This window comes from Urocampus carinirostris, chromosome 19, assembly GCF_059441175.1.
Source record: "Urocampus carinirostris isolate Australia breed hairy pipefish chromosome 19, RoL_Ucar_1.0, whole genome shotgun sequence".
NCBI lineage: Eukaryota > Metazoa > Chordata > Actinopteri > Syngnathiformes > Syngnathidae > Urocampus > Urocampus carinirostris.
The window spans coordinates 7188848-7214973 of record NC_142367.1 but is presented as its reverse complement, the minus strand read 5'-3'; the positions used below and the strand labels follow the sequence as shown (position 1 = coordinate 7214973).

Sequence of the window (26126 nt, the reverse complement as noted above, 5' to 3'; positions counted from 1 at the left end):
ATCACTGACCCTTGCTCTTACCAGACAACACAGTACCATCTACTGGTCAAATATGACACATTGGCTTTAAACAAAGGCAGCGCAGTGGTTAGCGCTTGTGCGGCACAGTTCATGTCATGGGAACCTGTCCTGGGTTCAAATCCAGCTCCAGACTTCCTGTGCGGAGTTTGTATGTTCTCCCCGTGCTTGCGTGGGTTTCCTCCGGGCACTCCGGTTTCCTCCCACGTTCCAAAAAAAAAACATGCATTTCAGGTGAATTGGCCGGTCCAAATTGTCCCTAGGTGTGAATGAGCGAATGAGTTGTCTGTCCCTGTGTGCCCTGCGATTGGCTGGCAACCAGTTCAGGGTGTCCCCTGCCCACTGCCCGGAGATGGCTGGGATGGGCTCCAGCCCCCCCGCGACCCTACTGAAGATAAGCGGTACGGCTAATGAGATGAGAAAATAAGTTATGTTTTAAACGACAACAACAGACGTACAACAAACAGACAGTTTTAAATTAAACAAAATGTAAAAAGACCAAACAAATACCCTGAGATCTAAAGCATAGAGGCAGTAGGAAAGTACTCTCTTTTAACATTTTTTGGTGTGTAAACTAATGTATATTTGATTGTATGTTTATATTAATAATCAGCACACGAAAAAACCAAAAGCCCTGTCTCAATTTTTATTGTAGTGGTGTCAGCAGTTTATATAACTCTGAATAAAAATTCATATTTATTTGCAGAATTCAAATTTTCATTTTTTTCTATAGTATGATAATTGATTAGTTATTTTTTAACTGTGCACAGGTTCTCCAAAGCAGAATATTTCTCCACTCTTACACTTGTGGCATCCACTCTTAGAAAAAATACTTTTAAAAAAAAAATAATTCTCTTTTTTTAAAGCTCCTGTGTGTAATATTTGAACACTAGATGGTGAGAAAATGAAAAAGCACAAGGAAGTGACCAAAATTCTTTTTTACTTCTTATTTTTCCCAGCCGTTTGTGAATGAAAGACAACAGAGAAAAAAAGGTGAAAAAAAGGAAAATTGGAAAATGAAAGAAAGAAACGGGAAAAACTAAAAAGAAAACGGGAAAAAGTGAATCAACAAGCAAAACGGAAAAAAATGAGGGAACAAATAGAAAAACAGAAAGCAAAATAAAGAACAAAATAGAAAATTTAAGAAAAAAAATATAATAATAAAGGGATGCCAACAACAGAAAAAAGGAAAAAGGAGAAAAAAGCAACGACAACAAAAATCAAAGTTAAAAGGAGGGGTGTGGGGGGAATTGCAAGGGAAATAAGAAGAAATTAACCACAAGAACCTTAACGATATTTTTTGTTGTAACAATTAACATTGTTGCCGCTTGAAGTTTTTTTCCCCAAGCGGAACTATTTCGTAGTGAATGTTTTCGGTGACAGCGGAAGTTTTTTTCCGTAACACGCCCGCTCGCTTGTGTTATTTAATGTGTTTTTATTGAAGCTTGACTGCTGCATTGTTGTCCTTCACGGCTGAATGACAACACGCTTTATTTATTGCTAAAATAAATAATCGTACGATGTTTTTACCCTACAGTTTAGATTGGGCTTTCCTGTGATTGAGATTACTTTATAACAGTGACAAGCAAACGGACGAACTTGACTGTAGGTGCTTTCAGGTAAAAAAACAAATTCCTCCTCGTAACACTTTTTAAATGTATTGTTTTGATCAACAATCAGAATTTAGTCCTAAATGATTTCAAATCTATCTGTGATTTAAGGATATGTCAGCATCATAATTGACATTTAGGATATGCCCTCAAATATTTTGTGATTTGTTTTGTACTGCATGTGTGTTGTGCAATCCATAGCTGGTCTGTTGGCTGAAATGTACCTGCAACAAATATAATTACATGCATTTGTATAGCTCTTAACCAAAAACGGTCTCAAATTGCTGCTAAAATAATCCATTACAACATCCCCTGATCTGAAAGCTACATGCAGGCAAGGTAAATCTAAAAAACCCTATCATGTGGAAGATCAGAAACCTTAAAAAAAAGGCCACACAAGAGGTAATCCCCCTTCCAGGATGACCAGCCTGCATTGGATGATTTTTGCGTACAAATACAAAAAACAAAATAACCATCGATGATAAATATAATACATTAATTTGTTCAAGAAGTTCAAGACAGCAACAATGTAGCTTCCCATCTCAGACAGCTGGTCAATGCAGATAATGACAGGACCCAGGTCCAGGGTGATGGTCTGCTGTCCAAGTTCGTTCTTCTTCCTCATTGGTCACCAGCCCGGCAACAGGAAAGAACAGAAAATGTATGAGGTTGGCATAATTCATTAACTATAGAATATAAGTGTGTCTTAAAGGGCATTCCATCGCACTAAGGCCCGAAGGGAGAATTACTTCTTGGCTCAAGGTGTCACAAGTAGACCAGGATTTTCCGAGCAGAAACATAGGGCATGACTTGATCCGAGAGATAAGAGGGGGCATTGAATTCTTTATTCCAAAAATAAGTTCTTAATTAAAATGTTTTAAATCCAATTTTCAAAAGTATTTAAAATGTGAAAACATTAATCAGATTTATATTTGTTTGACCTAAAAGTATTTATTAAGATTTATCACTTGTCTCTTTTAATAATTCACCCATTTCCGGCAACATTGCATTACCTAAATAACTGAACTGTCAAAATGGTGATGTAGTTTCAGTCGGGCTTTTCAGAGCTGATGCATGTCTTAGGTCTACCCACAATACACATAGCAACTTCGGGCAGAGATGTTTACTTTGGACCATGGGAAAGTGTCAATTTAATGAGAAGTGGCTGTCCAACGAATGTTTTTTGCCATGGCTTAAAGCTGTGCCAGGTCATGTGAACAAGACACCGTGTGTTGTGTGCAAGAAATATTTGTGTATTTTTTTTTTGTTTGTTTCAATTCTCTTTTTGTTGACTTGGTCTTCAATTTAATTTCAAAAGGAATTTTTTAAAAGTCTTAAAAAGTCTTGAATTGAACTTGCCCTAAGATGTAGGAAGCATGCATTAGATTTGTCATGGTTCAGAGCAGTGGAAGTAGAAATAATTACAGTATTGTGTTGTTTCGATACAGATGATCCACTTCCGACCATGCTGCTGTCCCCAGTCTTCTGCCAGTCGCTGCACATCCTCAGAGCCTCTGCCCTCCCATCGATGAGATGCCCGCTAATCTTCCTGTCGCCAAGGCTTCCCCTGCGTTCCCATGTGCAGAGCCGGGGACTTAAAAGTAAAAAGCGTTCAATCCATGAGGAGCAGCAAAAGACTCGCAACAGGACGGTGCTGACGTACATGGCGGCCGCCGGTGTGGCCATGGTTGGTCTTTCCTATGCCGCTGTGCCTCTCTACAGGCTTTACTGCCAGGTGAGCATTCGAGTATTTTTTGGATTATAAATCGCTCCAGATCATAAACCGCACCAGCCCAAAATTCAAAATTAAGAAGGAAAAATCATATATGTCACTCTGGAGTATAAATTGCTTCCTGGTGGGACATTTATTTGATTCATTCCAAAATTCAACAATTAAAGTTAAAAAAAATGCCCCCCTGTGTTACAAAAACGACTTTGTATCTAATTTTTGGGAAATGTAATAGAACAGTAAAACACAGAGCATTTGCACTGATTATTTTGAGGAAGTTGAAAATATTAACTCTGGCTAACACTTTTAAGTTCTGAATGTTCGTATCCCAGTTTATCTGTTGATAATTTGACTGTTCATTTCAGCGTAATAAGTTTTATGGCAGAGAACATAATAGAATTCGATACATATGATCTTCAGAAAATACATGTTTTGAATCGTTGGTTAATCGCAATAAAGCAACTAATTTCCAAGTCCATCAGTTGGTAAGAAAAGGTAGAGTAATATCGCCAAGTAAATATTTTCTGCTCAAAGGTGGTTTCTATACAAGGTGAAAATTCTTTGTGCTTTACTGCTTTATCACATTTCCCTCCAAAAATAGATTTTTAAAAAAGTCTGTGAAAGAGAAGCCCGGTCCAAACCCGAACATAATGATTGACAGTTTAGGCCCGATTTTTGGGCCGGGCTCAGGCTTAAGATCTTACCTCTAGTTCTCTTTAAATGTTCGTACATCACTGAGCTACTGCCATGATATGTAATGTCTGCTCTGAAAACTGTAAGTAGTCTTTATTTTCGTCTTATCCAATCTAAAATGCTCCAAAACTTTACACGTTTTGGTACGCGTACTTGATATTAAAGCCGTCATTTTTGCATGTTAACACTCGAGATAAGTGACACTATTGCGCATGTTCCACTCACACAGAGATCATATTCATGTAGAGATGCTTCACTATTTCAGGAAAGCATGTCTGGCGTCAATAGTCGACTTAGGAATTCATTGTAAACTATTTCTAATATTGATTTTTCTCAACTAATCGTTGCAGCTCTAGAAGGGAAGGGTTATGGACAGATGCCTCCTCTTCAATTAAAGGTTCAACCCATACATTTCCAAATTTTACATACCCACCAGGCAACAGGACTCGGCGGCATGGCGGTGGCTGGTCACGACTCGGACCTGGTTGCCACTATGAAGCCGGTGAAGGAGCGCGTGATCAAAATCACCTTCAACGCAGACACACATGCCAGCATGCAGTGGAACTTCCGTCCTCAACAGACTGAGATCTTAGTAAGGCAGCTTCTTGGTCTGGGTTCATACGGGTGCTTGAAATCCATGAAATGCTGGAATTTTGTTGTTTTTATTAAGGATTGAAAAGTGCATGGATTTTAGGTGAAGTGCTAGTAAATTCCTAAATTGTTGCCATGCTTCACAATCCGTCTGCTTAAAAATGACTCTCTGGTGGCTTTGGTTTGCCATTGCATTTATTCTTCCCTCATGATTAACGGAATCTGGCATTAGTTTTTACTGCATTGTCCTATGAAGCGTCATCGCCTCCTGTTGGTGGTACTCAAGAGAACAGTTGTATGCTACACTCAATTATCAAAATGTGCGTTACTGCAAGGATTACGAAACAATTATGGACAGTTGTTATGGGCCATGCAAAAAAATAAGGTAGCATTTCTCTGTGGTACATTGTAATGGGAAGAACTTCCTGCAACTGAAAATATAAGATACACATCTGCAACTTGTACCCAACACCTATGTGGGAAGAGATTTGTCTCCAAATTATTTACCCACGTATTGTTCATATGCACAAATATGTTTGCGATTTACTCAAGAGTGAAAAATCATATTTGTTGATTAAGGGTTGACCGAAATGTTTTTTTCAGGGCCAATACAAAACAGTTTATAAGGCCGGTAAACAATATTTGGAGCCAATATTCATCTGCTGTAAAAGCTGAAAAATTGGCCTTAGAGTTTTTTTATAATGCAAAAAGACACAAAGAATATTTGCTCTTATTTAAACAAAACTTTAATAGCTCTCTGAAACTTTTCACAGTAAATAAATTACAATTTAAACACAACTAACGTGACTTATCTTTCTTTTAAACCAAAAACTAACAGTGCAGGAAATAAAATTAGGCTTAGCAGCAACTTGTATAAAGGTACATAAAGACCTTAGTAGCTCCCCGATTTCTTTGTACAATAGATGAATAAAGATGGCAATACAACCAACATGACTTAAATTAACTTACTGTATTTTCACGACCATATTTAATTAATATTTGGGGGGACAACTCTGTTCAGCCTCCGGTGGCAAAATAGCTTTCAGATTGCTAGATATGCTACACTGTTAGCATCCAAGAGTACATCCTCAATCAATGGACTCATTGCGCGTGACGTCATGTGTCCTCATCTGCGCAAGCGGGACACTTGTGGCATCCAAACAAGAGACGCTTTAAAGTCAATGGTCACATTTAGTTGGAAATGTGATCCATTTGACAAAAACATTGGATTTCACCCAAATATCAGAATTGATCATTAAGTCCCGCTGTGTGAACAGCAGCCTCAGCTACGTCCGATCCTTTTCAGATTCAGATTCAGATATACTTCATTGTCATTCTAGTACACATGTATACAGAACGAAATGTCGATACATCTGACCCACACAGTTTCCTTCAATGTACAGATATAAATAAAATGTTGTATTGAGTTGGAGTATTGAAGTACTAATAATATACTAAATAATTATGGCTATATATAGTATTATACAGTAGTGCAAAGAGTGCAAGAGTAGCAGCTAACCAGATGTGCAAAATGGGCAGTCAGGTAAACAAGTCACTGTACAGTAACAATAACACTGTAGTACGATAGTGCAGAGGAGAACAGATGTTATAAATCTCAATATTATCGTCCGTCTTGATTTTCATGCATGTCGGGACTCTACTCTAAAATTATTCTTCCTGTTTCAGTGGCTCCACCCCGGTCGCTTATCCATTCAGAAGGCGTGGGCAGGGTAGCATCCGAGACAGAGGGAGGGAAAAGAGGGAGAGAGAAGCTCAGCAGCATCTGTACCTAAATAATCAGCCCGTCGAATAAATAAAAATGCAGATCATGCTATCCGTCAAATTCCCAAATATCAGTGCCGATAATCCGACCGCCCGACAATCGGTCGACCTCTAGTGTTGATGAATGCACAGGAAAGATTAAAAATTGCATATGTAAAACACGGATACATTTGTATATCTCTTAAAATAAATGATTCCTTACAAAGTGCTTGAATTTGTCCATGAAAAATGTGTACAAGCCCTGCTTGTTGTAGTTAGATATTTTGCCAAAATGTGACTGCTTGTCTCGCAGGTGGTCCCTGGTGAGACAGCGCTGGCCTTTTATAGAGCGAAGAACCCCACAGATAAGCCCATTGTCGGCATCTCCACCTACAACGTGGTGCCGTTCGAAGCCGGGCAGTACTTTAATAAAATCCAGGTAAGGAATGGCGAAATACTCTTGACCTAAAGGGACAGTTTGATTTTTGAAACATGCGTGGAACTGGCTGTCTCAAAAGAAAAGAGACATACGTTCATTTTCCCAGGTGCTTATCCTGATGTATTGTAGATCATCTCAGCTGACTTTGGGCACCAGGCAGGGGACATCCACTCTGTTTGCCAGCCTATCGCATGGCACAGAGAGACAGATGGCCATTCCCTTGCTTACTCACTCAATTTTAGGGGACAATTTCGAGCAACACTTCACGTGGCAAGCATGTTTTTGGTACGTGGAAAGAAACCGGAGTGCCTGGAGAAAACCCACTCAGGTCGAGGAGAACATCCAAACTCCACCAGTGTAGAGCATTACCTAAACAAAGAAAAGGATACAGTTCCAAATGAATTCATTTAAAAAGGTTATTTAGCTACCCTCAAGATTAATGACACCAGAAAGTAAATGTCTAGTGACAAACTACTGTGTATACACATATAGAAGTCCACCACCTTAAACTGCTTTAAACCAAGCTTCTTGTTTCATGTGCATTCATGTCACGCATGTGGACGCCAGGATGTAGGAGGATAAAATAGCCACATAATACAAGAAATGTAAGAAAAAGTAAATGGAAGCAGTGAACCCTTTTTATTTTTTGGCTCGTGCAATCTTGAGAGCTTGCAACCTAAATAGCCACATAATACAAGAAATGTAAGAAAAAGTAAATGGAGGCAGTGAACCCCTTATATTTTTTGGCTCGTGCAATCTTGAGAGCTTGCAACCTAACACTTAACCATATCCATTTTGTCCCTGGTTTTATAACCACTCCCAAGATCTCCTTTTCCATTTCTGGGTACTCTCCAAGACGTTTTATTTTTTTCTCCAGTCGTGGTGTTTTGCCAAAATAATTTTATAAATAAAAAGACCAGAATTCTGCACACTTTCGTCGTAAATTGTTGCTTAGCTTTGCCCCATTGATTTCCAATTGGTTGGTTGCCACGCCCATCTTGCACTACCTACGATTCACTACTGGTTACACACAACCAAATTTCTGCGTATAAACTGACCCCCTAATTTAAGTATTTTATTTTAATTGTTCTAAATTCATCTTGATGCGAAATTGAGATTAAAAGCTTCCTGAATACACCAGATCTGTTTTTGTATCCTTAATATTTCCAGAGATGTTCAAGCTCAAAATGTGCACAAGACTAATAGAACACTGTTTTATTATGGAAGAAATTTATTTACTTGAGTGTTTGTTTGCTCAGTGCTTCTGCTTTGAGGAGCAGCACCTCAACCCTCATGAGGAGGTGGACATGCCTGTGTTCTTCTACATCGACCCCGAGTTTGACGTTGACCCAAGGATGGCTCTGGTGGACACCATCACGCTGTCTTACACGTTTTTCGAGGCCAAGGATGGACACAACCTGCAGTTGCCAGGATACGCCTACAATTGAGCTCTGCAGGCCAATGATGGGATTTTTTGACTCAAATAAATAATTTAAATTTAAAAAGGCTGATTTTTTTTTTTTATTTAATTGCAATTTTACTTTGTGAGATATTGGGCACAATCTAGTGGTATGTTGGTAAATATAATTTAACGTGCCACAAAAGTGTGTCAAACTCATGGCCTGTGGGCCAAATGTGGCCCGCCACATCATATTTTGGGGCCTACAAGCAATGCTAAGAGAAGCATAAGATAAAAATGAGCCACATTGACTCACAGTTTTAATGATCACCGCTGGATGTCATCAAAGCCAGGCACCGCTCGCAAAGCCAGAGAATATCAAGGAAACCCACCCTGATTTTATTTTACTTAAAATCAAAGTCACGAGCATGCTATTAAAGGCAATACAAAAAAAAGCAAAAAATATTGGGTGTCTGCAGAAGTTTAAAAAGCTTTAACTCCTTTCAATGATCGATTCGGAACTTAACAGCAAAGTTCCCATATTATGGTAAATATTTTCATTTAAAAAAAAAATAAAAGGCAGAGAGACTCATTTACTGCCAGCGATTTTCTCAGCCGCCATCCTCCCACTGCCAGCCGGTTTTGAGGAATTTTACTGATCATTCAAGACCCACAGTATATTTAGTTTTATGACTACATGAAATGAAATGCAATGATCTGCATTTATATAGCGCTTTTCAAGTCAATGACTTCCCAAAGCGCTTTAAAGTGTGCTTCACATTTCCCAATAGCGGCCTTGTATTGCAGCCATGTAAGAGACTAACCTGCTTATTGGAGGTATTAGGGGTTCAGTGTCTTACCCAAGGACACTTCGACATGTAACACGGACAAGCCGGGATTCGAACTGGGATCCCTTGATCCCAAGACGAGCGCTCCACCTCCGGAGCTACTGCCGCCCCCACATAAACACTACATGGAACTCTTCAAAAGAAAGTTTAGACCCTCCTCTTTCATTGGGTAAAAAAAAAATCTAGCTTCTTTAATTTTTGGGTAACAGGCTGTAGAAACAGGGTGGCTTTGAGGGAATTGCCTGTCTGACTAAAAAAGGGGAAAAAGGCCATTTTGTGCAATGAGGCATTTCAAGGAGATTGGTTTTTTTAGCTTTAGTGAAATCAAACATCTAAATAGTTGTTTACTTCTATAAAAAAACAACAACCCTGAAAACAAGGTTTTTGATATAAAAAATATATATTCATAAACATATGAGCGCTATGAACAGATGACAACTTATGAACAAATTGACCTGTTGGTGTGCGCGTGCGTGCGTGCCCTATCCATCCATCTATTATCTGCACCGCTTATCCTCAGTAGGGTCACGGGGATGCTGGAGCCCATCTCAGCTGTCCTTGGGCAGTGGGCAGGGAGCACCCTGAACTGGTTGCCGCCCAGTTGCAGGGCACACAGGGACAGACAATTTGCTCGCTCATTCACACCAAGGGACAATTTGAACCGGCCAATTAACCTGACATGCACGTTTTTGGAATGTGGGATGAAACCGGATTGCCCGGAGGAAACCCACCCAAGCATGGGGAGAACATGCAAACTCAACACAGGAGGTTTGATCTCGTGACCTCAGAACCGTGCCGCACACGCGCTAACCACTGCTACGCCGTACTGCCCCGTGTGTGCCCTAATCAGTGTAATTTTTGTGTGTGTGGTATAACGTTGAACATTTTCCTGGGTGCAATGGCACATGACAGGATGCGCATCACATTCTAGTTTCACTCCAAAGGCGCCTTCGTGCGCAGTCACGACACTTCCGTGGACTTTTTGATGGTGGCTGTCAGACTTTCCGGCCTGTGTCTTGCCATGTTGCCATCCAGTTTACATCCTGGGTCTGTTTTAAATGGTGCCCGTGGATTTTGTGGCTCACCATCCTCTACCTGCTCTCTCTCATCCTCCTCCTGCTTTTTGGACCACACCCTCACTACCCTGTGTATGAAATCCAAAAGTGTTTTACACTGTCCTGGATTTCTGGCCCTATACAAGACATATGCGTTGAACTTTGTAATTTGCATAACGTAAGCAACAAAATTTTTGGACCAGTTTAGGGACCTTCTTATGAAGGGGTGGTAGGCCACATTTTGATCATTCCTATCCATGTCATTCATGTTCGAGTTATAAGCACATGCTGGCTTAAACTGGGTAACTATTATTTGGTGTCCTCTCTGCCACACCTCTGCCACACCTCAATCATTTTTATTTCATCTTGGACAATTAAATAAATCATTTGAATTAGTTTGTGTTTGTACACTATTTTTTTCAATTTCCAGTCTGTATGAGTTTCCCTGGGTTAAATAAACTAGTGGGAATGACTTGGATTGTTGTTGTGTTTTTTTTTTTTTTACAAATGCACAGTTGATAAACACTACAACAGATCCAATCTTATTGAGGGGGGAAAATATTAAGGAACAAACCCCTCAATGATTGTTTTATAATCAAATCTTCCATCCCTTGTTAATAATTTGTGAGGCTTTGAAAAGACCCCCCACACTCCAGCTAAGGCAAACTTTCTATATCATTTATTTACTAGAACGTTTTTTCCACCATGTGGCCACCGTGCTTGAATGAGTTTGACACCCATGCCCTAAACCGTTGAGACATTGGCCCACACTCTTTCAACCCTCGGTGTTTCATTCATTCAGTAAAGCTATTTAAAGGCCTTCCATAAGACCTGGCCACCCTTTTTCATTACCAGAGCCGGCTCAAGGCATAAGCGAGCTAAGCGGCTGCTTAGGGCCCTGCAACCACTAGGGAGACCCAAGAGTGGTTAACCTTTTTTGGTCCCCACTGACACTTTGTGTGTCCACTCAAAAATACTTCTACAGAAATACAACAAAAATACTACAAGATAACAACAAAACTCAAGATCAAATATAGTGCTCAAAAACAGGGACCTCATATATTATTTTGCTTTCATTCTAAAAAAAATAGTATAGAATTACTACAAAAATACTACTACAGTAATACTATATTACGAAATACTACTACAGAATTATTTACTCCAAAAATACTACTATGGAAACACTACAAAGAATCTACAAAAATACCGCTAAAATACTGCTTTGGAAATACATCAATTATGCTTCTACCGAAATACTAAAAAAATACCAATACATAATACTATAATAAAAAAAAAAACAACTAGAGAAATATTACTCAAAAAATACTACGACAAGAGGTTTACAACAGAAACACTGCAAATTACACCTATAGCGATACTACAAAAATCTCCTATGGAAATATTACAAAAAATGCCTCAAAAAATAAAACTACAGTACCACTTTGCTACAAAAATACTACAGGAATATTACAGATATACAACAAACATTCTTATATGGAAATACTACAAAATACAGCAGAGACAACAAAATACTAAAAAAGAAATCCTACAGTAATACTACAAAAATACTATAATCATAAAACTACTGTAATAATACAAATATACTACATAAATACTACAGCTATACAATACAATAACAAAAATCTACTTTAGAAATACTACAAAGGTAGTACAGAAATACTAAAAAAATACTAATATGGAAATACTACGTAAAATTACTTGCAGAAATACTACAAAAATAGTACTTAAATAAAACCACAGTAACAACTAAATACTACAGAACTTCAATAAAGCTCCGACTTCAGGAGTACAAAAAAAAACCCTGCAGTAATACCTCAAAACTAAATGAAGTGTTTAAAAAAGGGACTTAATACAGTAAGACCTCGGTTATTGCGGTTAATGGGGACCAAAACCACCCGCGATAAGTGAAAATCCGCGAAGTAGCGGCGCACCTTAAAATAATTTTTTTTAATTATTATTTTTCAGACCCGGTTAATGGGGAACAAAACCACCGCAAAAAAAGAAAATCTGCAAAGTAGCGACAACCCTTGAAAAAGAAAAAAAAAATCTCATCTCATCTCATTATCTGCACCGCTTATCCTTATTAGGGTCACGGGGGGGGCTGGGGCCCCTCCCAGCCATCTCCGGGCAGTGGGCAGGGGACACCCTGAACTGGTTGCCAGCCAATCGCAGCTGCAAATCACATTAGTTCTCGCACCTAGCTGCGTTCTTCATTGACGCACGAGCCGAGTGATCCACCGCTAAGAGTCGTACAGCTGGGCGATTTTACGTCCGCCCGGGACGATCGGAGACAAATTCACGACAGGGTTTTTACTTGCGCCGCACCGCGGGTGCCGTTCGGTCGCTCCCGTGAGCAAGCCCCTAACCCGCGGCGCAGGTACTTTCGGGCGCGATACGCACGACACCGACACAGTTACGGGGGTCCCGCGCACGTCCGCCGCCTTTCGCCCGCCGTGCACGGACGGCCGCCTGTCGTCACGCCGCGCTACTGGGGTCGTCGGATGAGTTACAGGGGTAGCCCGATCACGCCCGCCGCCTTTTCTTGCGTTGCACCGTGTGACGCCGCGTCCGCCGAACTCGCTCCCTCGCGCGGCCCATTACAGACCGCGAAGCTCTGAAGCCGCGAACGTCGAACCGCGAAGTAGCGAGGTCCCACTGTACACTATTTTGTTCTCATTGTGGTCGTTTCTGTCATGATTACCGATGTGAATCACCTGTGTCTGCTCATTTGGCGCCAACCGCTGCAGGTTCCGATTGGCTCCCTGTCCCTATTCGAACCCAGTCCTGTCAGTCCCCTGTTGTCAGTCCGCCTGCAAACCTCTGTTTGTACAAGGCAAGCCTTTTTTGACCCTGACTCCTGTCTCTCTCGTTTTTTTGCTCCCGTTTGTCTCCGGCTACGTTTGCTTTCCCGTCCCGGCTTACGACCCATTTTTGATCCCAACCACGTCCACTCTCCCGTCCTGGCTTACGACTCGTTTCAAACCCTGACCACGCTTTGCTCTCCCAGTCCCGGCTACCTACCAGTGTTTCCGTCCCTGACACTGCCATCGCTCACTACGGAAGATCCACTTCCGTGTTCGGATCACAATCCGAGAGAGTCTTGCTTCCCGTGTCCAGCGAACACCGGATCGTGGGCGCAGCCCTTCCTCTTTCTTTCAATAAAACTTGTGGTAAACGTTACACAATTGGGTCCCGTTTCCGTTCTGTTCCCTTACAGTTTCAAAACCAATTGGATGAAACTCATCCATTCAAAAAGAAGTATAACATGTCACATGCGGCCCCTGACACCAAATAGTTGCCCACCCCTGGAGTAGAACATGGAATGAGTTCTAGTGGGTATGCAAATTAACAAGTAAATGGGGGGCCCAAATCTAATTTTGCCAAGGGCCCCATGAAGGCTAAGGCTGGTCCTGTTCATTACACATAGGTAGCTTGCAGTTTGATATCTGATCATTGGATCTAAGCTGCCCTCCCCTTTTTTATATTTTATTTTTCTGTTATTTAAGGGATGTTGTTTTTTTTATTTTGTTTTCTTTCTCCTAATTTCATTACTATAATTACAAAATACATTCATTATTGGTTTTATTATTTATTGAATTGATATATTTTATTATACTTTTTTCTCCCCTTGTCTCATTTTATTAATTTACTTAATCATTATTTAGATTTTCGGGGGGAATGTGTGAATGCGTGGCTAAATGTGTCTTTTGGTGGGAAGAGGCATTTGTTTTTCTATGGACCTTTGTTTACTAACTCTAACCTGTTCAATGTACAGTAAGTCATCTGTCTCCCCCAGTTGTCTGTACCACTGTAACTCAATCAATGCCATACACCTTTTTAAAAAACTGTTATAAAGTATTTGGTGTTGCTCATCAGGAAGTATCAAGCCTCTGGGAATGGTTTCAGTATGATAAATTAGATGGGAGAAGTGGATTTGATCAGATCTTCGTTCCCACATCCAGGGAGCACCCACTTCCTAGTGTTACTTCCCGTCTCAGTGCATGTTGAAGTATCTCGTACTCGTTTAGACTAGCTTAGTTTCCCAGTTGCTAACAAGGATTAGTCTTTGTAATCAACATGTGGCCTAGTATAGATCAAACGTGAACATAAATGAGTGATTTTTATTGGGAATGTGTGCAATATTTTTTGCAATACACAACAAGGAACTTTATAAAGTAAAGGACGACTACGAGGGAACGTCTGCTACCCAACGCCAAGAGAGAGAGAGGAGTAAACATCGATCTGGTGCTCGCAGAGCTGGATGCGGGAAGCAAGTCGTTCTCGCAATCGGATTGAGATCCGAATACGGGAATGGATCTTCCGTGGCAGGCGATGGCGGTGTCAGGGACGGAAAAACAGGTCGATAGCCGGGACAGGAGAACAAAAACGTGGTCAGGGTCAGAAACGGGAGAGCACACGTGGAATGTTTTGCGTGTATGTTAGACCCGGAATTAGAATATAATAGCGTTGTGTGGAACCCTTGCTTACTCAAAGACATCAACCTACTGGAAGGAGTTCAACGTCGGTATACGAAGCGGATACCTGGGATGCACAATTTGTCATATCCTGAAAGACTACAAAGACTGAACTTGGACTTTTTGGAGCTCAGCAGAATTCGATTTGATTTAATTTTTGTGTTCAAAGTACTACATGGAATGATCAATGTGCCCTTTGATCAATTTTTTGAGTTCTGTCGTGTTGATGGTTTACGTGGCCACAGATATAAGTTACAGGTGCCTAGACCTACCAGCAATCTGCATGGAAACTTTATTTTTTTCAGGATACCAAAAATTTGGAATTTTTTGCGTGACCGGGTTGTTAGTGTAAATTCGGTGCAAACTTTTAAGCAAAGGTTGGCAGAGATAGATTTTTCAAATTTTCTTAGGGGGGGGGGCGTAAGGTGACCAAATTTGGCCCCGCTCACTCTCAGCATTAGTTTTGTGTCATGTTTTGATTAATGTATCTAACAATACTTTCAATAAACATTACATTAACTACATTAACCAACTAACAATGCCAATACTCCACTGACTTGAAATGGTTCCATCCATTTGGGTACCGCTCTCGTCGCCATCCTTGTCCCATTTCGCTCGGCTATTGTCATTCTGCATTGCAGTAGTCTGTGGGGGCACTGGTGTATTACAGCGAGAGTAAAGTATATTATTATTGTTATTATTTTTATTATTGTGAGTGTAAGTAAAAACAACCTTAAAAGAAACTTTCAGTTAATAAAAACTGCCTTAAAACGAACATTTGGCAAAATATGATCATAATTAAATTATTACGTGTTTTATCAATTTAGGTCAAATAAAAAAATGTTTTCAACCAGCCAGACACTGTGGGTAATCAGCACCCCAAAGCTCTGAATCTAAAATCGCCCCTGTATTGAACTATCACAAGAGGGTGGAAAAGCGTCTGGAAGAGATCCCGCCATTGATTGATGGGGAGTCAACTCCCGTCTTTCACTTCGAAGAGCCGGTTTATAAAGCCGTTTCGTTCGCGAACGATAAATCACTAGCAGACTGTGCACACGGAAGTAATCCAATATCCGATGTACTCGGTGTTACAAATACATTTTTTCGTCCGTGTTCCTACAAAATCTCCGATTCTGACCTTTTTTTAGGAGTGGGGAGTTTTGGCGGACTGAAACATCATTTGTGGCATTCCTTTACCGCTTAAAATTGTCCCCGTGGCCGTTAGATCTTATCTGCCTAGTTTAGCTTAGCTGTTAAGCTAACAAACGGACACGTTTGTAAACAATACATCGTTTGGTGTTGAGCCGGCATTTCTAATGTAAAGTTTTTTGGGCGTTTGAAAATGTGTGCAAGGATCACTTCAGAACATGAGGAGGGATTTTGTGGCGCAAACGAGGACAACTATGGACGACCCCCGGGGGTCAGAAACCAGAAGCTAGGATATGTGCCTCCAAGAGAAGGTTGTGTCTTCCGTTTCGTTTTTTTTAAATTAAATGATATACACTGTGCATACCTGTCAACCTCAACCAATTGATCAACCTATTAATGATTACAACTCCCCTTTTTAAGCAATAACAAACCTTACAAACACAACGCGGCACCTATTTACTCATAGCAAGACAAACTATGTAGATAAAAAACAGGATACAGCAGACCAGACCCCCCTCAAAAAGTCAAACTTACCTGAAGATGACGTCCTTTCCGCTTGAGAGTATACCACTGTAACAACTAGATCTACAAATAAAAACACAGAACACAAAAATGCAGTTGAATGGATTGTCTTTATTTTCATTATACAATATTTCTACAAAATGGAAGGACTTTTACTTTCAGTGTAAGAAAACGATGTAGAGAGCGGCCGGCTAACACTAGCATCAGGAATCCATGAATTGAGCCACATCTCCATCCATCCATCCATTATCCGCACCACTTATCCTCAGTAGGGTCGCGGAGGTGCTCGAGCTTATCCCAATTATCTTCGGGCAGTGGGCAGGGGACACCCTAAACTGGTTGCCAGCCAATCGCAGGGCACACAGGGACAGACAATTTGCTCGCTCATTCACACCTAGGGACAAATTGGACCGGCCAATTAACCTGACATGCATGTTTTTGGAATGTGAGGGGAAACCCACGCAAGCATGGGGAGAACATGCAAACTCCACACAGGGGATTTGATCTCATGACCTCAGAACTGTGCCGGACACGTGCTAACTACTGCGCCGCCGTGCTGCGAGCCACATCTCCGTGATGGTTAAAATACAAGAGTCTCAAAGGTAGCGGTTTCGCCAAGAGTTGTAGCTCCATGTCACCTTTTTTATGGGTAATGGATCTGGCGTTGGTGAGATACAGTCTTGACATGGGTCGCTTAGGAGAGTTGGTAGCCTGGCCGTAGAAGAAGGCCTGTAGCATTCTCTCCCGAGACCGTCTCAGCCATTACCTGTACCCGATAATAATCCAAGAGCACCCACTGGTGATCAGCAATTCTTATGACTTTCTCCAGAGTCCGATTTAATTGTTGAATTTCTTTTTAATGTAACAATCCTCTAAAAGCTAGCTATTTCCATGCTCTGCAAATTGTTTTGGTGGTCAGATCGACTCGTGCGCCCATCCTGTCGTTTCACTGACAGCATACACCAGCCTATCTCATTTGCGCACATAGACGGTCATGCCCACCCAACACACAAAGCCCTCCCTAACATGTCCCTGTGATAGCACTTGCTGGGTGCTGTGTGCTGCAGAACACAATGCACAATACAGTACGTTGATATCAATGACAATAAAGACAATTTGGGCGTCGGAAGGGAAAGCTAACAGCTTGGCTAACGACTCTTAAACCACCGCTGCTGAAGGTGGCTAGTCACAAACGCCAAATGCGTTACCATTAAAGCAGACGACTTTGAGCATCTACTTGTGGAAAACTGCTACATTTGTGATTCTTCTATTTTAATAATCACAGAGACATTGTAGGAGGCGCAGGGACCCGACTCTAGCGTGTAGCTTGCCAGCCTCTTCATCGTTTTCTTACACTGAAAGGAATAGCCCTCCAATTTTGTTGTTCTTTTGTATAATGACAATAGAGACAATTTATTCAACTGCAATTATGTTTTTATTTATACATCTGGCACAGACGGGGCTGGGAAAGAGAAAGAAGGGGAGTGCGTGCACGACATGTATAGCTCCATTCACCCCTACCGCCCACCCAAACAAATTGTTTTGGTGGCATTTTTGGGTGTTTACAATTTGTTTTGTGGGTTTTCATCATAAAGTGTCTCGACAGTGAACACACCTTGTTTAATTAGCTTCCATTTGAAGGATTCCTTAGTAACTTACGGCCAAAACGAAGGGTTTTGGTGTGACACTGACTGTAAAGTGCATTTAAGACTAGGCCCTATATAAACTGGACTGAAGCAATAGCAGTTTGAGTACAGCTTTGGCTTCGTATGCATTAAAATTGGCTTGGCGCATTCCATACTTGGAATAACAAAGAATTGCAGGAACTTAGATTTATCTCCGAGCCAGATGTACTCGTGAGCCATATCTTGCTCGTGACCCATATGTTCCCAACCCCTGTCATAGTTAAACCTCATTGCACATTACTCATAGTACTAAATGTCTTTGTATTGTGTCTTGCAGACAGTAATGAAAATGTTCATCGTGGGGGACAAGGGCCAGCTTATTATGAAATTAAAAAGGATGATGAAGAGATCTCCCTCTTCAAAGAGGAGTCAGACCAACAGTTTGATTGCATCAAAGATGAGGAGAAGCCAGTGGATCCTTGCACAAAAGAAGAGGTAGAAGACCCACCCAGCATTAAAGAGGAGGAGGAAGAGATGCAAATACGCATTTTGCCATTTACTGCTATCGTGTCGATGGGTGAAGATCGGGGTCAACATGAAACAAGCAGAGATTTTGAGTTTTCTAGTAACATTTCACGTCATGATTCAACAAGCCAAGGCGATGGAGACCACTGGAGACCATCACAAGTTGACGGCCACCTAACTGAGTCTGACGCTGATATGAGATTTCCCGGCAACGACGAAAGCTGGAAATTTGCTCGTCAGAGAAATTTGAAAGAACACTTGATTAGACATACTGATGTGAAACCTTTCTCCTGCTCGGATTGTGGCCAACAATTCTCTTTTAAGATGCATTTAATATCACACGCCGAAATCCACATTGATGAGAAACGTTTTGCCTGTTCAGTTTGTGGACAAAGATTCTCTCGGAGGAATCACTTGAACATACACACTAGATCCCACACTGATAAGATTCAATTAGCGTGTGGAATTTGTGGTCGCAAATTCTCTCATAAGTCTAGATTAAATACGCACATAAGAACCCACACTGGCGAGAAACCATTTGCATGCTCAGTTTGTGGTCTTAAGTTTTCTTGGGAAGGAAACTTAAAAACACACAGAAGAATTCATAATGGTGAAAAACCTTTTGTCTGCTCAGTTTGTGGTCAAGGATTCTCAAACAAAGGAAACTTAAATATACACTCACGGACCCACACAGGAGAGAAACCCTTTGTCTGCTCGGATTGTGGCCAAAGATTCTCTCTGAAGTCAAACCTTAAGAGACATACAAGAACACACACTGGTGAGAAACCTTTTGCTTGCACAGTTTGTGGCCTATTGTTTGCAACCAAGGCCCACTTAAAAATGCACACAATTACTCATACGGGTGAGAAACCTTTTGCCTGCACAGTTTGTGGACAAATGTTCTCAGATAAAGCATATATAAAAAGACATAGTAGAAGCCACACTGGTGAGAAACCTTTTGCATGCTCAATATGTGGTAAAAAGTATTCAGACAAAGGATACTTAAATATACATGCGAGAATTCACACCGGTGAGAAACGGTTTGCCTGTTCATTGTGTAATCAAAGATTCTTTCGAATGGATCGCCTAAAAATACATAAAATGACACACACTGGTGAGAAACCTTTCGTCTGCTCTGTTTGTGACAAAGAGTTTTCCGTCAGTTCAAGCTTAAAAAGGCATGTTAGAAAACACATTGGCGACACGCCGGTTGCCTGCTCACTTAGTGGAAAATGATTTTTTTCAAAAGGATGCAAAAAAATTTAAAGAAGACAAACTTCTGAGAAACCTTTTTCCTGTCCAACTTGTAAACATAGATTTTCTCAGAAGGAGTTTAAGAAACAGTGTGCAGCTGACAACCATTTTCAATAGATTTTAAATGAAAGTTGTTAATTTCAGGTATTTACTGTAATAATTTCTTCTATCCTGGTAGTGTGTTTTCCCGGAACACAGCTGTGATAGCCTTCAACCCCTGTATTGCGCATAAGTATGAATGGTGAGGAAAATGGAAGGACAACATAGTTGCACAGTTTACAGTATTTCAGTGTCTGTATTAACTAAAGTACTGATTAGATGGTGAGCAAACCTTGACCCCTGATGGGAAGGTGGGAATGTGTTGATTAAAATCTAAATAGAAATCATCTGTGAGTTTTTTTATGATGGTCCTTCCTGAATTATGTTATTAATTGTAAGCATAGTATGTTCCTTATGCAGTTTTTTTAAGCTTATTTTTGTCCAGTTCTTCTCTATGTATATTTTTTTACCTAACATCTGACTGAACTCTCAAAAGAAAGGATTCAGTTGCAACTTGGATGGGACCACAATAAAATGACAAAAACGTATCTGTCGAGTCCTAAATGCTACATGAGCTCCCAGTCTTTTGTGTAGGGATGTTCTAAATAAATATTTGTTATTCGACACTGGCAATGTTCTGCTTATCTATACGTCATTGAATTGGTGTAGTCTTTGGTATAAAAAAGAAAGTGAGGTTCTGCCATTTTCGACCTCTCGATTAATGCATGCCCTTCTATTCAGTGGTATCCCTACTTACAAAGTTAATTGGCTCCAATAGTACAATTTATAATAAAACCGTTGTAAATTGAAACATGTTTTCCCATTCAAATGTATTGAACCGGGATTAATCCGTTCCAAGGTCATCAAATGCATTAAACCCTCCATAAATCAACTGCCCTGTAGGTACACAAATGTTCTGACAATAATAATATTTATACCACATAGTATACATAATACAAGAAATAAGGCTAGAGAAATACAAAAGACTAAGTTACTGCACAAGTACAAAGTTTTATTAGCCAAGACATGTTTAAAAAAAAAAAAAAAAAAAAGAATGAAAATGATCAAATGTAAAAGTCAGTTAAATCTCTTAGCACGCTTTTTTAACAATTGCCGGTTTGGTCACTGGATGCATAAAATAGCCACCCAGCACTTGTTGTTTCTGTCTAGATCTCAAATTTTTAAAAAATTGTTTCATACAGTTTTCATCGAAGATCTCCACGCTTTTGGCTTTATTGGGACGTCTTCTTGTGATAAATGCATGCAGTTGTTCCCAGCAACAGAACGCTTCATGTATTTCAACCGTCTATAATGTGATCGTGTCCCCAGTTCTGTCATTTTCTCATATCCATATCAGAAGCTTTTCCGTACCTTAATTTTTTGCCGCCCTTCGGCTTGATAAAACAGTGATACCTGTCGCCACTGAGATCGTAAACTGGCTTTGCCGGTATTCCCTCTCTAAATCTGCATCTTTAGAACCACTTTCTTTTTTTGCGATTATAATTTGCTTGTTATCGATCGTAAATGGAGCCTTGGCTCTCATTTTCGTTCCTCTTTTTGCCGGACCCGTGACCGGAAATGTAAACAATATCTCATCTCATTTCATTAGCTGTACCACTTATCCATCCCATCCCAGCCATTTCCGGGCAGTGGGACACCCTGAACTGATTGCCAGCCAATCGCAGGGCACACGGGGACAGACAACTCACTCGCTCAGTCACACCTAGGGACAATATGCAATGGCGAAAATAAAAAGACCCTAGGTAGCTGCAACTGATGAATCAACGGCAATTTAATGCAAGGGGGTTCGCACGGGTTTCACCTAGCTAAAAAACTACGCCTAGTGCTATTGGTGCCTACCTGGGCACACGTTTAGTGGTAGCATCACTGACTTTGGATACCGGAAATCTGATCGTACACCGAGGCAAAATTTAGTCGGGTGCGAACTTTGGATACCAAAACATCCGTGAGATGGGTCAATTTTAAAACAAAATCAATGGATGCATCTGAACTAATACGAACACAGCAGCCACAAAACTGTTAAAGCCATGTCGGTCCTTTGCAAAAGCTCCTCACCCTTGCATCGTAAGCTTTTTCACCTGGCTAGAACCGATCTAAATTTGGGAGTATAATCCCCCCGCGATTATTTTAATAATAATAGCCAGTGTCTGTGGTTATCACTCTGCATTTGTTACTCACACTCTCGTAGTTACTGGAGATAGACACTGGTCTCAGTGAGGGAGGACCTTTAACATGCCAGACCAACCACCTGAGCCCCTCAATTTCTTGTGTGTTCCTATTTCAGAATGCTGAGTTGATGATAAATGAGTATCACACTGCTACATCTGACTTTCACCTTCTGGTTTTCTGACTACACAAGTTTTCTGAGAGTCATACATGAGAATGGCCAAAGAGCTATGAAGACCTTTACTGATAAGCGCAAATGCACACAAAGTTAGCACACGCTAAAACAGGAAGGGGCAATAATGCTCTTAATAACGAGCATGAATCAAAAACACTGCGCTAATTGCAAACAAAGAAATGACCCATCTGCAGTCCTGTATTTTTACTCTCGTACTGCGTTGAAGTAATTTACTGTTTCTGGGACTAATATTCACTATTAAAATGCAATTTTACATCAAATATTTTTTTTCCAAGGGATGTCCCATCAGTTGTTTAGAGTGGGAGTGGGCAACTATTTTCAGTTTTGGGCCACATTGTTTTGAATAATTTGCCCAAGCGGCCTATGCTGGAGAATTATCCATTTTTTCAGTTATGTATAAATATGCATGCAGACATCTACTGTACGAATGCTCAATATGCATGCACCCTGCAACAACCAGGCTCATCCTTCTCCCTCGGGCACAAGAAGACAAAAGTATAAGGTCAACATTATTCACAAGCTGTTAAATACAAGTGTGTTTTAAGCCTTGATTTAAACACTTCCACTGAGGTTGCAGATCAAATCTCAGAGGGCAGAGCATTCCAAATCACAGGAGCTCGAAGAGAGAAAACTCTTGAACCTGTGTTTTTTTTCTTGGCTCTTGGGATCACTAATAGACCAGTGTTTTCCGAGCAGGAACATTGGGGGGGATTAAATCTGAAAGATATCAGGAGGCAAGTACACGCAAAATTTTGTATAATACTAAGAGAACCTTAATATCACATCTTGAACTGACAGAGAGCAAGTGCGGGTCAGCCAAAATTAGGGGAACGTGATCAAACTTTCTTGTCCTAGGTAAAAGCTTTGCTGCAGCCTTTTTTTACCAGCTGAAAGCTTTTGATGCTAGACTTACTGAGACCAGAAAGTAGTACATTAAGGTAATCGAGTCGGGAGGTAACAAACGCATGAATTAAAATCGCAGCATCTTAGTTGGTCCAAATCACTCTTCCCCATTCTGATTCCGCACAAGTAAAATATGAAAATTCCGGTATGCTTCATGCTTGGTCCCTCAAATTAAGCTAATTTCTTGCTCTTGGGCGGTGCTGGGCAATAATAACCACAGACCGGGTCGGGCTGGATTTTTTTAGGCCCAATCTTACCTACTAAAATGGACCAATAATTACCATTTCAGTTTTATTCAGGGTTGAGGGGAAATAAATCAAGTGAAATCCATCTTTTTATCTCAGTGGGGCGGGCACAGAGCAACCTGGGGTTATTACAGGTCCAGCCCAGACACAAAGGTCAAACAACATCGTGTTTCCTTCAAGATCAGGGTACAGTGGAACCTCGGTTTTCGAACGCCTCTCAGTTCGAACAAATCGGTTCTCGACCAAAAATTTTGAGAAATTCTTGCTTCGCTTTTCGTTCAAAAAATCGAAGTTCGAACGCCGGTACGCTAAGGGCGATGCTGAGCGGCGTACGGGTGTAGATTGCCCCCACCCCTCGTGAAGAACTGTTGTCACGTGAGCGCGCACTCCTTTTTGCTTTCGTTTTTAATATCGGTGAACGGAGTGTTTTAACCCCTAATTATCCCTCGGAAGAAGGTCGGTGCAAGCAGCAAAGTTGCTACAGGTGAAAAAAGAAGAGTAGTGCGCACAACTATTGCATTTAAGAAAGAAATAATAGCAAAATATGAAGATGTGCGAGTTTCCCTTCTTTCGAGGGAATAGAGCATAGCTTCTGCAGACCATCACAAAGGTAAGAAATCCTATTCATAAATCTTTTCTTTATCCTTTAACCGCTCACCACTTCTTGTGAAGACCCGGGTGCTAAATGACGTGTAAACCACCTGATTTTTTTATTTTTACACGTTCATGTTAGCGTAATCTTTCGTACGGAAGATTACGCTAACGCGAACGTACGATTAGCCTCGGTTAGCTTCATGTTTACTTTCATGGTAAACATTCAGGGTGTTGTAACGGATTAAAACGATTTTACATGATGGGAAAAACGATTTTCGGTGATCGACCAAATCGGTTTTCGAACAGGGTTCTGGAACGGATTATGGTCGAGAACCGAGGTTCCATTGTAATTGCAAAGACTCTGACTGTTACTTCATCTGAGTGCATTAACAGAAGACCGGTGAGGATGAACTTTTAATCGCTTTTCTTTAATGAAAAGCAGTTGTTGATATTTTTCAAGAAATTTAAGTAAGTCACTTTAAAGGGGAGATGTGGGAATATTGGTCGGAACCAATAGGCAGAACGAAGGTGCCTTTGTTAAGATAAGACACTGAACAAGGACCCACCCCCACAAACACAATTGTAGTTTGCCGACGACTCTACGTTGGGCTGGGCTAGACGATGTTTTGTTTTTTTTATTAATTCAATTGGCCGATTAAATATATTTAAAACTGGGTAAGAGGAGCAGGCGAGAACTTTGAAAGAGGAGTTATTCTCCCACTTGCTCCTCCTCTCCTCCTCCTGCCGACCCCTGTGACTTCTCACTGGAGAAGCAACCAGGGGCAGAGCCCCTGGAACAAATGCTTTCCGGACTCTAAATCTTTGTACCTGCCTACTTTTGTGTGTGTAATTATTGCACATTTCCTGTTAATCCTATAAACTTGATTTCACTTCTCAAATATCACTGTAATTATCTGCCATATCAGTTTTTCAAGATGCAGGGATTGCTCAAACAATTATTTCGTATTACAGGAGTACCCTTAGTTTGTAAGCAGCCTGACCTCTCAAGTTTAGGGGTCATCCTTTGGTTCGAGACAAACACTTTGATCAAAGTCATCATATACATTTCATATTAATAGTTGACCATTGTAGATTTTCTGCAAGATTGTACTAATGCTTAATACAAATACAACAAACAAATGAATATATAAATACCGATGTCAAAATATACGGATATGACGTCACCGTGCGACAACATACTGTCGGGTGGATTTGTCGTCATCTGCCTGCGACGAACTGGAAAGAAAGTTCGGCGGCAGTCCACGTGCATTTTTTGGGGTTAAAAAATGGATTCGCTTCAAAATACAGAAATTCAGCTGGCACAAAAGTTAGCTTCTAACGAAAAACCTATCCGGACAAAAGCATTACAAAAGTTGAGGAAATATATTCATGTCAGATCACAGAAAACAGATGGTAAGCTACCAGCGATTTGCTTACAAACCCTGAATTGAACATGTGCTCAGAATATTAAGAAGGATGTAATAAACATTTACTTTTGTTTTGGATAATTTACCTAGTCGCTCTGTTTTTAGTCTAATATTATGATATTACCGCAACAATGTGTTTGGCTAATTGAACATAGTAAAAATGAGAGTAAACTTTCAACACAATTTACACGTTTTCATAGAGAAGGAAGCAGAATGACCACTTCTATAATCTTATCCGTATAATTAATAAAGATACTCGTATATCCTATTGCAGCGATCGTTTATATATTAACATTTTAGTGAGCATACATGCAAAATTGATAATTGAAAATGATATCGAATTTTAAAAAGGCTTCATAAACATCTCACATTTAGGAGAAATTCACTGTTTTGAATTGCAAAAGGGTGACCTACGTTAATTGTAAATATCCGAGGGGAAAATGTTTTGAGTGGGATATTTTGAGATTTCCCAGAGTGTATTGAGTAATTGGGGTGGTGCATTTCGAATTGAAATCGGCGTATTTGCGCTGGCAGGAGTTCTGTATTTATTCGTATTTAACACGTCCTCATATTTATCACATTATTAGTATGTTTATTCATAGTACCAGAAACGAATGTTATAGAATGTGGATAATAGAAAGTCGTCCTGAAAGGTTTAAATAACCGCAATAAAGCACTACTCGGTAATCAACTCTTTATCGTATGTAATAAATCGGGCTTTGAAAAACATGAAATAAAAACATTGTAAATCTCATGTTGGTATTGTGTTCATAGTTCGATATAAATGATTTGAATCATAGCCGCATGTATTCAACGATGTA

The 26126-nt window shown here is 40.4% G+C and overlaps 3 protein-coding genes across 3 annotated transcripts in view; all 3 read left to right on the top strand.

The window, feature by feature from the left end:
* Window positions 1–1412: 1412 nt before the first annotated feature.
* Window positions 1413–8347, top strand: cox11 (cytochrome c oxidase assembly homolog 11 (yeast)). Its single transcript, XM_088323619.1, has 5 exons — window positions 1413–1637; window positions 3077–3363; window positions 4487–4642; window positions 6716–6841; window positions 8101–8347. The coding sequence occupies exons 2-5, from the start codon at window positions 3094–3096 to the stop codon at window positions 8287–8289; spliced, it is 741 nt and encodes a 246-aa protein (XP_088179745.1). The 5' UTR covers window positions 1413–1637; window positions 3077–3093; the 3' UTR covers window positions 8290–8347.
* Window positions 8348–15684: 7337 nt separating this feature from the next.
* LOC148347029 (uncharacterized) lies at window positions 15685–20301 on the top strand. Its single transcript, XM_088323449.1, has 2 exons — window positions 15685–16099; window positions 18273–20301. Exons 1-2 carry the CDS (start codon window positions 15982–15984, stop codon window positions 19694–19696), a joined length of 1542 nt encoding a protein of 513 aa, XP_088179575.1. The 5' UTR covers window positions 15685–15981; the 3' UTR covers window positions 19697–20301.
* A 4781-nt stretch (window positions 20302–25082) lies between these two features.
* The window catches only part of rrp1 (ribosomal RNA processing 1), a 28323-nt gene continuing 27279 nt past the window's right edge, over window positions 25083–26126 (top strand). The window contains exon 1 of the mRNA XM_088323730.1: window positions 25083–25291. Within this exon, the coding sequence (XP_088179856.1) occupies window positions 25165–25291 (127 nt within the window). The 5' untranslated portion in view covers window positions 25083–25164. The remainder of the gene's footprint in view (window positions 25292–26126) is intronic.